Source organism: Hetaerina americana, unplaced genomic scaffold (genome assembly GCF_022747635.1).
Source record: "Hetaerina americana unplaced genomic scaffold, ioHetAmer1.1.p SCAF_10, whole genome shotgun sequence".
In the NCBI taxonomy this organism is placed as follows: Eukaryota; Metazoa; Arthropoda; class Insecta; order Odonata; family Calopterygidae; genus Hetaerina; species Hetaerina americana.
This window is the reverse complement of record NW_027286070.1, coordinates 48,143,472-48,156,708: the sequence shown is the minus strand read 5'-3', so window position 1 is coordinate 48,156,708 and position 13,237 is coordinate 48,143,472. Positions and strand designations below refer to the sequence as shown.

Sequence of the window (13,237 nt, the reverse complement as noted above, 5' to 3'; positions counted from 1 at the left end):
CACGTTCAACATATAGAAAATACTATTTTTTGCAGCTGTTTTTTATTGCCGATCATATAAATTGCCCGCCCTGGATCTGGGGATGCCCAATGGTACTTGAAGTTCAATGTTTCAGTTCAAGATGACTCTGGCGCTGACATGTTTTGGTTAGTATATTTTCAAAACATCCACCAGGCGTCTCTGGTTACTCAGAAACTTTTGAGATATTCATCATATGGTAGATCGTCGGCGAAATTGTTTACGGCTGAATACATGATAGTATAATTGAATGTTACTGTCGCTAGATCATATACAATGGAGTTCATAGTTGCTGGCGTGGATAATGTAAAATTTGATATCGAAATTGCTTTAGAAGAACAATATGGAGCATTACCTCTTCCCTTTACCGGGATGGATAGTATGTACACAAAGATGTGTTTATTATCTAAGTGGAGTAAATGTGTATGTTTTACATGGTTTCTGAGGTCATGGAGAAAATAATAACTAATAAACTCATTGTAAATTAATAAAAAAAATCATTTGATATTGATATCATTCGAGCAACACACTTTCTACAATGGCTCTTCAATGGCAATTCAGTTGAATATATTGTCCAGTCCTTATTATTCGATGGACGTTGTTGACCAATATCAATTGGTAATAGATATGCAAACCTGCTAAAATATATTCCTCTGATTTTTCCCTTTGTTGTAATTTTTATAGTGCATTTTATTTCTAAAGGAATGTGTATAAGATATGTGGCATGTTCAAGAATTATTATATTCAGGGTAGAGTAATCCATGAAACACCTCTTATGCGATGCAATTTTTCAGAGACCATTACAATTTGATTTTTCCAAATATTTTCAGAGTCGACGGCAGCAGTGTGTGAATTTTTTCCCAAAGGAAACTGCCATAAAGGCTCTGCTTGCCCATTCCGTCATGTTCGCGGAGACAGGACAATCGTGTGCAAACATTGGTTACGTGGTCTCTGCAAAAAGGGGGACCAGTGTGAATTTCTCCATGAATATGACATGAGCAAAATGCCTGAGTGCTACTTTTATTCCCGTTTTAGTGAGTGTTTCTTATTGTGAGGTATTGGGACATTTTAATTTTGGGCGTATATTTTAAAAGATAATTCGTTATCCATTCTTTTCAATGCATCAATATACTTTTTTAGATGTGGCATTGTTATGTATCATAGTCTATACAGTATAGATTCACAGTTTTTTGTTGCTTGCAGGTTATGTGCTCACATATTATAAATCTTGCTGCATCAAAAAAATATAGTTTATTTACCGTTACCAGTCCACGTTATTTTTATTTGAATAACCGATTCTTAATGAGAAATACATCAGAAAACTGAAAACTATTCAATTTAAATTAAGATGAAATTTAAAAGAGTGGAGATATAATTGCATACCAATACATTTTGGGTTATTTTTGTGGAGTTCATTTCGTTAGGTGGGGACTGGCGAAACAAGAATGGCAGTGCAAAGTGTGTGTTGGGAAGCATTCTAAAAAATGTTTTTCAGCTGTTGTTGAGTACTGTTTGCTCCTGAAGTCCTACTTATAACAATAAGCTAGTAGATTATTGCATTTGGATTTATTTTTCTGAAAGAATATAATTTCAGTATAGGGTTTAAATTATGGCTGTATTGACCTCTTTATGAGTGGCAGTCTCTGATCATGATAATATTGAGTTGCCTGCAAACACAAATGGAAGTATGTAAGTTTTTGTGCCATACCAAAGAATTTGTACCTTAAAATTACAATGAATTAAGTACGGTGAATTTTTTATAAGTAACGATCATTGTCCTAAAAAAACACATTTAGTTCATAGCAACAGAAGAAATGTATTAAACAGTAACATTTTCATATCAACTTTGTGAAATGATAAAGTTTGGAAAAGAGTTGCTGTTTTTGTGAATAAAGTTCCAAAACTCAATGATCCAACATTCTGTAGGTGTTATACCGATGATGCTGGTTGTGTGTAATGCAATAAATTTTGGATGAGTGGAAAGTGCCAAAGATAATGTATTACTAATTCACGGACATGCATGGATTGAGTTAATGAGATAGTCTAATTACCATCATGCCCTTTTACTTACCCTGGATGTCCCCACGTTTAAATAACATTCATCACTCATTGCATAAACTTCCATTCAATTTTTTTATTTAAATGTGGATTCTATTGACTAGTTTTCTGTGTTATGCAATGTATAACGAGAGTGCATTTGTTTGCCTTCCTTCATGTAGGATTTTTTTTTAAAGACTTGGCTTAAACTGAAATTCTAAATATCAATATAAAAAAAATACTTTTGTGAACCCCAAGTTAAGGACTATGCATATTGGCTTCTTTGAAGTACTTTTACTTTGAGGCTTTTCTATAAAAGATGAAAATTTACTGAGTGGAGAGCAATGATAAAATGGGCTAATAGTATGTGATAAAAATGCTGACAAAATCGAAGAATATCCAGAAAGAGAGGATACATTTGAAAAATCTGAATTCTTTAACCTTCCTGAATTTCTGATGATCAACATGTGTTAACTCAGCTAATATGTACTCTAATATATTTAATTTATCGATTATGAACTAATATTTGATTGGCATTATTAATTTGAGACTTCTGAATACATGTTTGAGGAAACATAAATTCATCTGAATTCGCTAACAATTCTGCATGCATATATTTTTGATAGATGCCTGCCACAACAAGGAGTGTCCATTCCTGCACATAGATCCTGAAAGTAAAATACGCGATTGCCCTTGGTATGACCGTGGCTTTTGCAGACATGGGCCAAATTGTAGGCATCGTCATGTGAGGCGTGTTCTCTGTCTACATTACATGGCTGGATTTTGCCCGGAAGGACCTGATTGCAAGTTCATGCAGTGAGTAATGGTTGCATAGGTTTAATTTTATTTATTTTGTAATACATTAGTCGTTTCACCTGAGGGGATAACAAAAACAAGATTTTACTTTTTGTGGTGAATGTAGTTTGTAAATATGTATATAATTGTTTAGTTTCAGTATTGTGCGTACTGATGTGAAAAATATTAGTGTTAATTAATTGGACTTCTATGAATAGCATAGCATTGTTTCTGTTTTATTCTTAAAATGGTGACTATGCTTTGTATTTATTTATTCTTAGTGATGAAGTTTGAGCAAAAACTTAATATTTGGTTGTTGAGGCAATAGGATGGGTACTGAAATTACATTAATTGTAGGTACTAAGTGTGGTGGTGAAAGAGAGAAGATTTTAGGGAGGCATCAAAAGGAGGCAGAAAAGTAAATGAAGAACATTCTCATAGTTGATGGTATGTTTTAGACTGTGATAAAGGAGACAAGATTTGTCAAGCAATGTAGGAATGAAATGGAAAAGGATAGGCACGCTAGGTTGAATGAAGGGTGGTAGAAAGTATGTGGCATTGAAGCAGAGTTTTAATATTGGGTGTCAGATTGTCTTGTTAGTTGAGGCTTATAAATGGAAAACTTGCTGCCCAAAATACCAAAATATAATATTTGGCAGAGGAAAATGTGATGAGTTGGCAATAGGATACATTCTAGTCTGAAGAAATAATGGCCTTCCCTAGGTTCAAGCAACTGAAATGGAGAAAAACTTGTTTGTGTACTATTCATAAATTCAAATATTTGCAAAAGAGTCCTTTAGGCAATAATCAATTAATGCTACAACATCTTTAGGCATGTACAGTCTTTCGTATTAATAGCCTTTAACTAGCAAATCATATGTTAGCATGCAAGTTACCAGTCATTATCTCTAATTATCATTTTCATCATCATTGCTCAGGGTAAATTCTATCTCTTATACAGTGTATGGAAGTAGTTTTAAGGTATACAGGAAAGGAAATGTAAGGTTTAAGGTTAAGTTTTAGGAAATGGATAGAATAAAAGACTTACCTCAGTGAAACTTTTTATTTTTCTATTTAGTCTCTCTACACACTAATGCAGTTGGTCCATTGATATTCCAATGTCTTTATCCCATCTCAACAATTAGATTCTTTCAGGTCTGTAAAATAAAAGTCTACTTAAACTTTTAGTTATTTGTTTGAAGATAATCTCTGTCCACTAAGGAAAATTTTGATTTTCTGTAGTATGTCCAGGAGGTTAGTGTAGTACTGTTCAGTAATTGTTTGACCAGTGGGAAGAAATATGTCGGCATCCTAGAAAACTGAAGCCATCACTTTTCTGGCCGACCATATTGTCTTTGCTCTCTTTGGTGGTGGTGAATTTATGATGTTTCCACTGCTTTGACTGATTTTTTGTCTCTAAGGTATAGTAGTAGACCCAAATTTCATCTGTGGTCACAAACTGGCAGAGAAAATCTTGTTGGTTGATCTTAAAATGTGTCTTAAATTGTTCAGTAGTGTCCATTCTGATGCATTAGTGATTCTGTATTTTGCACTGCAGCACCCATCTAGAAGATAATCTCATATCCAACTCCTCTGTTAAAATGATATTCCCATTCAGATAGCATCCTTACAGCCTCAGCGATTTTTCGCACTCTTAGTCGATGATCCTCTATGATTAATTTATGCATTTTTGTAATAATTTCTGGGGTAGTCGCACATTTTGGCTGACCACCATGGAGATCATCATCTAAGTTGTCCCAACCAAACTCAAACTCGTTTGTCCACTTGGCAACAGTTGAATATGGAGGAACAGAGTCCTTCAGAGTGTTCTGAAAGTCTGCATGAATTTCCTTTACTTTCATACCTCTCTTTACAAAGTATTTGATCACTGCTCGAATTCCAATTTTTTCTATCTTCACAAATCACCGCATGGGAACATTAAACACGAAGGCATCTGCACCACAGATCTCTTCCCAGAACACTGATGCTTTACACGTTTACTCATAAAGAAATACCTATTACTATACAGCTGATTCTAATCTTTCAAACTGCCCTTATACTTAAGTTCACTTGCTGATACCACCTTTCTCTGTCACTTGAACTAGAACAAAATATCTCATCCCCATTCAGCTTCACGTTATTAGTAATGCTGGCTTTTATAATGATACAAGATTCTAACAGAAAAAGTTTATGTCAAAATAAGGGTTTAAATTGTACCTAGTATTGACAATAAAAGGAAACAAAAGTATTGGCACAAATCAGTGCCATTGCTTCCTATCAAGAAAATAAGGTACATTATGCCATTTATGCTTTTTTTCTTAAAGTATGGCTGTTGGTAGTTGCATCATAAGTACAATTATGGCTTTCTAAAAGAATAAGTTTCTCTTAAAATAAGTACATAAATTGCACCTAATATTAACAATAAATGTAAACAAAAGTTATTTATTAACATTTAAATTTAAAAGGCTAATAATTTCATAAAATACTAATACCTTCAAAACGACCGCTGTATGTTATTTTGTTATATTCTTAAGTTGCAAACTTAGATACGTCATGAGTTGACAGTTAATTTTATGTTGAATGGGACTCCCCTTAGCATATGGAAGTTTTGTTGAAGCAGTACAGATTTTTGTGGAGTGAGTTAATATTGTGATATAACTTTAGTCTAAAAATCATAAAATTGCTGCTGTGAGTAAGATTATTAGATTTGTGTGACATGTATATTTATGCACTAGTCTTTGCATTCTGGGATATGCACAGCAGATTTTCCTGGTAGTTATGTAAAGAGAGAGTGAATTATATCTTTCATTGAGAAGTTATTTTGTGGCCCTGCTCGCAGTTCCTTCGAGTAAGCAAGGAGAAACCTAGAATGGAAATGACTTATTTGGTTATTGCATACAGTTGAGTGAATTTTGATTTGCATTTTCAAGAGGGATTTGTGGTGAGAGGACTGTTGGCATCATAAAAAGTTTTCATTCCTACGTCTCTTTTTGTATAACTATATCCTCCAGGTACTGACGTCCCTATTTCCCTTTTTCCAATTTTACTACCACTACCCACTGAGATCAGGTCATCAATGGCATAGTGACCTTGACTTCTATCTATCTATCTAATCCATTTACTGAGTGAAAAGGTTGGCATTGCCTTCCATCAATGTTGAAGGTAAATTTTGTCTAAATTTATATTCTTTCAATTATAGTTATCATTTCATGGATAATGCTACCAATGATTGCCATATCATATAAGAAATGCCCCCTGGAAATTTAGCAGAATAACCGTAAAATTATGTGATTAATTCTTGAATCTTTACAATAGTTTTACGTTCATTAGGTAATCATAAAGCTGTGCTTATTCATCGCGTTTTCTGTGTAGGTCAACATCATCAACAGATCTCCTTTCAGTTTTAATTGCTCTATGCCATTGGATTGGATTGGTGACCAATTTTCCTTAGATGTGCATCCTGAAATAAATTTTTTTACTAAATTTAATTTCATTGTCAATTTAAATACTATTGAAGTTCATGAGAGTCAATGCAAATGGTTTCTGAGCTCTCTTCATTCTAGTTGCATGGTACCTCTTCGTTTGATTATTTCCACCGCTACATCCCAGCCTGTGGGTCACTTCTTGGTAGAATTAATTTTCAATGCTTAACCAAATACATGATAATAACCAAAATATATGTTCTTAATATATATTCTAGACCAACAAAGTGATATTTGCACATATACATTTTGAAAACTGAAACTGCTAAATTGTACATAATTCTATGATGGTGCTTGCTTAATTTGTTCAAGGTGAATGTCAGCTATTGTATTTAAAATGTTTGTTTGATATTTCTTCAGTCCAAGATTTGAGCTGCCTGCTACAGATGTCCAGCAGAAGGAAGGTAAAAAAGTTATCATCACTTGCCATTATTGTGGTGAATCAGGGCATAAAGCCATATATTGCAACAAAATGCCTCCAGATTTGAAGGAACTTCGAGCTAAAGAAGAGGAATTCAGAGTCAGTGTAAGTGATTTTGTATTTTGTGAGTACTCAATTTCGAATTTTATGTTCCCATTCAATAGAAGGGATAGGAAAAAAAGGCTTAATGAATAAGTATTCAAGTTCAAGTTGGGCTGTTTTCCCAATTTTTATTGATTGATTTCTGAAAGGATTATTGTAAACAAAAGAGGTAATTTTATTCACACCAATGACTCAGTCATGGAGTCTTCTGATATTTATGATTGTGCATTACCAGTAATGCTGTCCAGTTAGTTTCATCATCATAGGTTATGGATTCAATCGGGAATAGACGATTTTACATCTGATAGGTAATTCACGTAGCAACTGGCATAGTTTATTGCATAGAAGAAATATGATGGTTCATACAAATTTAAGTTTAAAGTGGAAGAGAAACTGATGTATGTTTTACTTTTGCTTCCCTATCAATTATTTATTTTTTTATTTTGAGTATGGACATGTTTGCCCATACCCACCTTAAGTATTTGTATCACTTGGATAAATATCCAAATTTCTAGTTAGTAGCGACATTTTTGTGCAATTGACGGATAACAGTTTGCTATTGTTATCTTCATTATATTTTCTCTTTTACTCATTCATGTTCTTTGGGAAAAAGTAATTATTTTTTTTCTTATTTTAATTGCAGTCAAAGGCAGTTCTGTATGTGAATAAAGGTGATGAGGATCCAAAACTCCAGAAACCATTAGAAGAAGTGACCTGCTTCAAGGTAAATTATTTATTTTGTATCTATACTTGAATATAGGGCATTGAAAACATGGTGGAAAGATTATGGCAAAGGAAATAGAGATTATAATGCAACAATTTCGGAGTGTAAAAAATCATTCGCCTTGACCAGGATTTGATCCCTGGATGTCCAAGTTCAAATTCTGTTAAAGGCAAATGATTTTTACCCGCTGAAATTGTTGCATTGTAGTGCACATGTAGCAGATGACTCCATTAAAAGTTACTGTTGCGGCATTTCCAGCAGTTTCTTAGGATATAGAGAGTTGACAGAGACTAAGCAAAATAGGTGGAGATATGGTCATTCTATTAACCTAATTGGAGATGCAACCGGTAAAATATTAATCAAAGAAAATGAGTTTCTAACAGCATGAAAAGGATATTCAGGGGAGGTGTATTGTTATTTTAATATACTATAGTAATGTGTTGAATATATTGTTGATCATGATAGCTTAGGACCAGGAATACTTGGCCCTGGGATTGAAAAGGGATTAGGAATCAATGAAGGCTGTGAATTAGATAAGACCCCAGCAGAAGAACTCGAAAAATGAGGAAAAGGGGAAGGAAGAGATTTAATGGTTTTTTGGGGAAGGGATTTGGCTGGAAGAATTTGTTAGGTCAGTATTGATGCATTCCCAAAAAAGGGAAAAGAATGAGATTTTAAGTTTGATATTACTCACAGATAATGCATTATTTACGGTCATAAATGAAAGGATTGAGAAAAGGGCAAGTGAGTGCTTAGGTAAGATCCAGTTTTAATATAAGCAGAGGATGGGTGTCCATGATGCTATAGGAATAATATGATCTCTAGTAGAAAGGAACCTAAAGATGATACAGCATATATTAGTATGCATTGTAAATTCCGAAAAGGCTTTTGACAGAGTATGCATGGCAAAATTGATGAAAATGTTGTAGATGATAGTGAGCTGAAGAGATACTCATCCAGAAGGTGTTAATAACTAGGGGAGTAAGAAATGGATATCTGATATCACCAGCTCTTTTCAGCGTATATTTAGAGGAAGTAGTAAAAGAGTCATGGTAGGGAGGCTGGAGTGAAAGTAGGCAGGGAACTCTTCAAATGAGTTAGAAATATAGATTATCAAGCATTAAATAGCTCGTGGGTCAAATGGCAACAGTCATTAGTGTGGCAGGCATGGTATGAAAATTAATCATGGAAAAATGAAGGTAATAAAATTCTTATGAAATTGGAAGGCTAAGATCTAAGTTGCAAATCATAAATTAGAACAGATGGGTATTAAAAATAATTGCATTAGAAAAATGTGCTTACAAAAGAGGTGGGAATTGATGAAAAGCACCTTAAATATAGATTGAAAGAAAGACTAGTGGAAACTTGAATTTAAAATATAGTTCAGATGAGAAACTTGATCATTGAGGTTGAAGAATAAACATGAAGGGAAGGCTTTTGAGATGTGTGTGTGGAACATGTTCTAGGTATGGTAGGGAAAGAGAGAAGGTTATTGGGAGAAATTCAAAGAAGGCAGGACAAATGGATGGAGGAGAGGCAATTGTATGCTGCAGTCGGTAATATAGGAGAGAATGCTAGGAAAAGGAGACTGAGGGAGAAAAAGGATAAGCATTTTGGATGGAATTAAGGGTAGTGAGAAAAATCCACAGCTGAAAAATCAGTTATTGTATTATTTCGTATGGGTCTATGGGTAAACCTATGGGGTATGGGTAAATAAACCTAGAATGGTGCTATTGAATGGTAGAAACCATGGCTCAAAAGTAATGCTCCCTTTTTTGTTGTGGCTCTCATACTATAGATAGTCCTTTGAAAAGGAGTAATTTTTGTAGTAAAGCTGATGTTTTTCTACTGGTCTTTGTGTCTCTTAGGTTTGTATTCCTCCTACTTTGCATTTCAAGTACAGGGTGCGGTAACATAAGTTCCTTTTTTATGGAGCAAAACCCCTTAGAAAAGGAAGTAATGTTGCCACACCCTGTATAAATTAATTTTATTCTTACTTTAATCTTTTGTCGCTTACTTAATTTCTTACTTTCATTTCAAAAGTGTTACTGTTTAGGTTGTTTGTAGACTCTTGGTCATAAAAATATTATAACTTTTGTGTGGGAAAATTATCATTATTCAATTCTTTTTCTCAGAAATTAAGATTATTTATCATTAGTGAATATGGTAAACTATTTATTGTATTAGCTAGCAGACAAGGAGCATATAGCAATTGAGACATCTATCTGGATAAAATAGTGTTAGGCTTGAAAATTGTTTTCCTTGACATCCTGGAAATAACAACTCATGCTGCTGCATTAGTATAAGCATAATTATCTCATAACATTTAAAACAGAAATTGAAATGAAATAATTGACTTTGTAATTCCACGCACTTTATTTGAAAAACATGACCCAGGTTTCGATGTTGGAAGTCATCATCCCGGTCCACTCTTTTTAAGTAAAGTGTGTGAAATTACAAAGCCAATGATTTCATTTCAACATGTTATGCAAATTCCATAAAGTTGCACCTGAGACAAGAAATTTTAAAAACAGAAATGCTTCGATGTGACCAGTTTGGAAATTATTTTAAAAATATATACTGGTAAGGTCATTTCAGAGTTATTTGTTACTGTGATTCTTCATTTTCCTGCAAAATGGAAGAAATCAAAGAACTTAAAAATATTTTATGCTCACATCTTTTCAAATTTCTTTTGTAATTTTAATATGCACATTCAAGTGAAGATTCTTTGTTCATTCATAGTTTATTAACATAGTGAACCTTTGAACATATCTGGTGATATTATTGCTATCTGTCATATTAAAATGCTCTTCGGTGGCCTTCAGAGGTGCTGATAAAAAGGAGTTTCATAATTTTGCTGTAGTTACTCATATGATAGTAGTCAATTTATCATATCCTTTTTGCAGATGATCAAGGGTTTTTTTTATGTAGTATTAAAAAGGACATTGGAATATGACACCAAGTTAATGAGAGAATATTTGAAGAAAAGAATACGTATCTTTCTAGCTGGACATAATGAAGTAATATTATTAAATCTATTATCAAAATATACTATTATTATACTCATTTAAATATTTTTCTGATTGCTATTGTTGTAAAAACAGTATGATTGTTGAATTTGATATGAATTGCAGAGGCAGGAATAATTATTTTTTTAATGTTTGAATACATTGAGTTTCTTCCAAAACATTGATTTAACCCAGCATATCAAGATAGCTGAGTATTAGCATTATTTTCAATTTTTGATTACCACTCTTAATCCATACTCTTGTTTTCCAGTGCGGCTGCAAAGGTCACTATGCCAACAAGTGCCCCAAAGGCCACCTTGCATTCTTAAGCCAAAGCCAGAATCCCCCTCCACCTGGAGGCTACAGACGATAATTCCTAATTTTATTGACATTTTAGTCAGTAAACCCCGAGGGAATCTGAGTGGTGGCTTTAGTTTCCAGCACCAAAACTCTAGTGCATAGAAACAGAGAGACAGATGAGTTATCTTTCGGTGAGGACTCTCCATTACCTCAGTTACTCGGTGAGATTGAGCTCACAATATTTTCAAGCTATGAAATCCCATGAGTATAATTTTTGAGTGAATGGTGTATGTGATGTGGACATTGTGTGGCATTCTTGGTGAAAGACTATTAATTCTCCTGCTATAGTGAAATAAATTTTTTCAGAAACTTCTGAAGAAAGCATTTAACTGCTTCCCTTGAAAGTTTATCCACTCCATGAAATTTTTACCATAGTTTATCTAATTTCCTGTGGTGACTGTTATTGTTAATGAAATTGTTTCATTTGTGCCATGTCTTTGATGAGTGTTTCACAAAATATTTTTGGGTGTCTGGCTGATTCAGCTGAAAATTTATTTAATATTTTTTTAATGATTTCTTAAGTCATTTTGATTAACTTAGAAGTGGACAAAGACTTTGTCACTGTTACCAGTAATTGAATATATGTTGAATTCCATTTCATTCATAAATTTACTTTGATTTCTGGGATTTGGATTATGAAAATTTCGGGTGTGTATGAATATTCTGTGTACCAAATTATATGAGGATGGATCACTTTCCTATTACCCAACACATACCCGTACTTATTCCCTAAATCCATGTATCAAGTCAAATCTAATACTTTCCTCTGTTTATACTGGAGCCTGTTTTACTACACTTAGTGCTCCTCATTATCTCCTTTCATATCTTGTTTTTAGGTTTCATTGTTTTGATTTTATTAATTAAAAATATGTCCGGAATGCATATGTATCCACATATGCCTTAAAATAGTGATGATTTTTTCCCCTTTATATTTTGCATTGAACTGCAAAAAACATCCAACTTAACTTGCTTTTTTTATTTAGAATCAACCATGAAGGACTTAAATCTTTTTGTGGCACTTGGCCACGATTTGTTTTAAGAGATTTCAATGACATTTATTGCATTTGGTTCCGTAATGAAGTAGACAGGCCAGATTCATGACAAAAATTATTTTATCTTTGAGATAATGATAAATTGTGTCAAAGCTAATGGATTTAGAATGAATAGTAATGAATCAATTGAAATTCCGGGGGTATTATTGTTAAATATACAATTGTTTTGGACTCTAAAGCACAAGAAATGCACCATCACTGAGACTTTGATAAATTTATCACTGCATACATTTATCTATTTATATGTATATTAAACTGTTGAATGGAACCATATGGTAAACACTCTGTGATGGAATTTTAATTTTAGATTTCTCAAATGGCATAAATTTATAAACATGTTGTATGCTGACCAATGTGATCTATATTAATGTACCAAACTGGATTATATGTCATGATTTCATTAGCAATCTGTTCATATCTCAAAACAGTGTGTGAACATAAATTAAAGATGTTGAAGCCGTTGGAGTTGGCATTTTTAGGAAAAATTATTCCTTATGATTCCATCTTATCAGTAATTCGAATTGCACTTGCTGTAACGAATGTAATGAACAATTGGTTTCTTTGTCATTGTCATAGCTCTACAGTAATTTGAATTTGGTGTGTTGTTAAATGTATTCATTCACCTTTTAATTCCCATTTGAATGACTGTTTCACATGATAGTCTTTTGATAATATCACTTTAAAGAAAGTCAATTAATTGTTTTTGACGCTCATCATTCATTTTAGAATTTCTTTCATTGCAATGCAAATTGACACTAAATTTCAGTCTTGAAAATTTTTATTGGTACCTCATGGAAGCTACGAGGGTCATCCGGAAAGTAGTACCCGTTCGTGAAATAAAGACACAAAAGTAAATATTAACAAACATAAAAAATTTTATTTGAAAGAGGATACTTTAAACTACTTCTCAACATAATCTCCAAGCAAATTAAGGCATTTGTCATAACGTGTGACAAGTTTCTGTATTCCTGCTGCATAGTCCTTCGCCGCCAGCTCATTGAGATACGCGAGGGACCCATCTTGCACAAATTTTTGCATAATGCAGATGGTGTTTAACAATTTCATGAACAATTGTTCGAGAAACATTGGGAAAATGCTCACAGATGTCATCAATTGTGACGCGCCGATCGTTCCTCACGAATTCGTCAACTGAGCTCACCAGTTGGTCTGTAATGACAGACGGTCTCTCCGAACGCTCATCGTCGTGTGTGTTCCCCCTCCCCATGTTGAAGTTGCGA

General features: G+C 33.5%; 1 protein-coding gene across 1 annotated transcript; it reads left to right on the top strand.

Moving 5' to 3' along the window:
- Nucleotides 1-215: 215 nt before the first annotated feature.
- Nucleotides 216-12,306, top strand: Clp (Cleavage and polyadenylation specificity factor subunit 4). Its single transcript, XM_071597686.1, has 6 exons — nt 216-397; nt 849-1,052; nt 2,682-2,871; nt 6,693-6,858; nt 7,499-7,579; nt 10,859-12,306. Exons 1-6 carry the CDS (start codon nt 295-297, stop codon nt 10,958-10,960), a joined length of 846 nt encoding a protein of 281 aa, XP_071453787.1. The 5' UTR covers nt 216-294; the 3' UTR covers nt 10,961-12,306.
- The last annotated feature ends 931 nt before the right edge of the window (nt 12,307-13,237 follow it).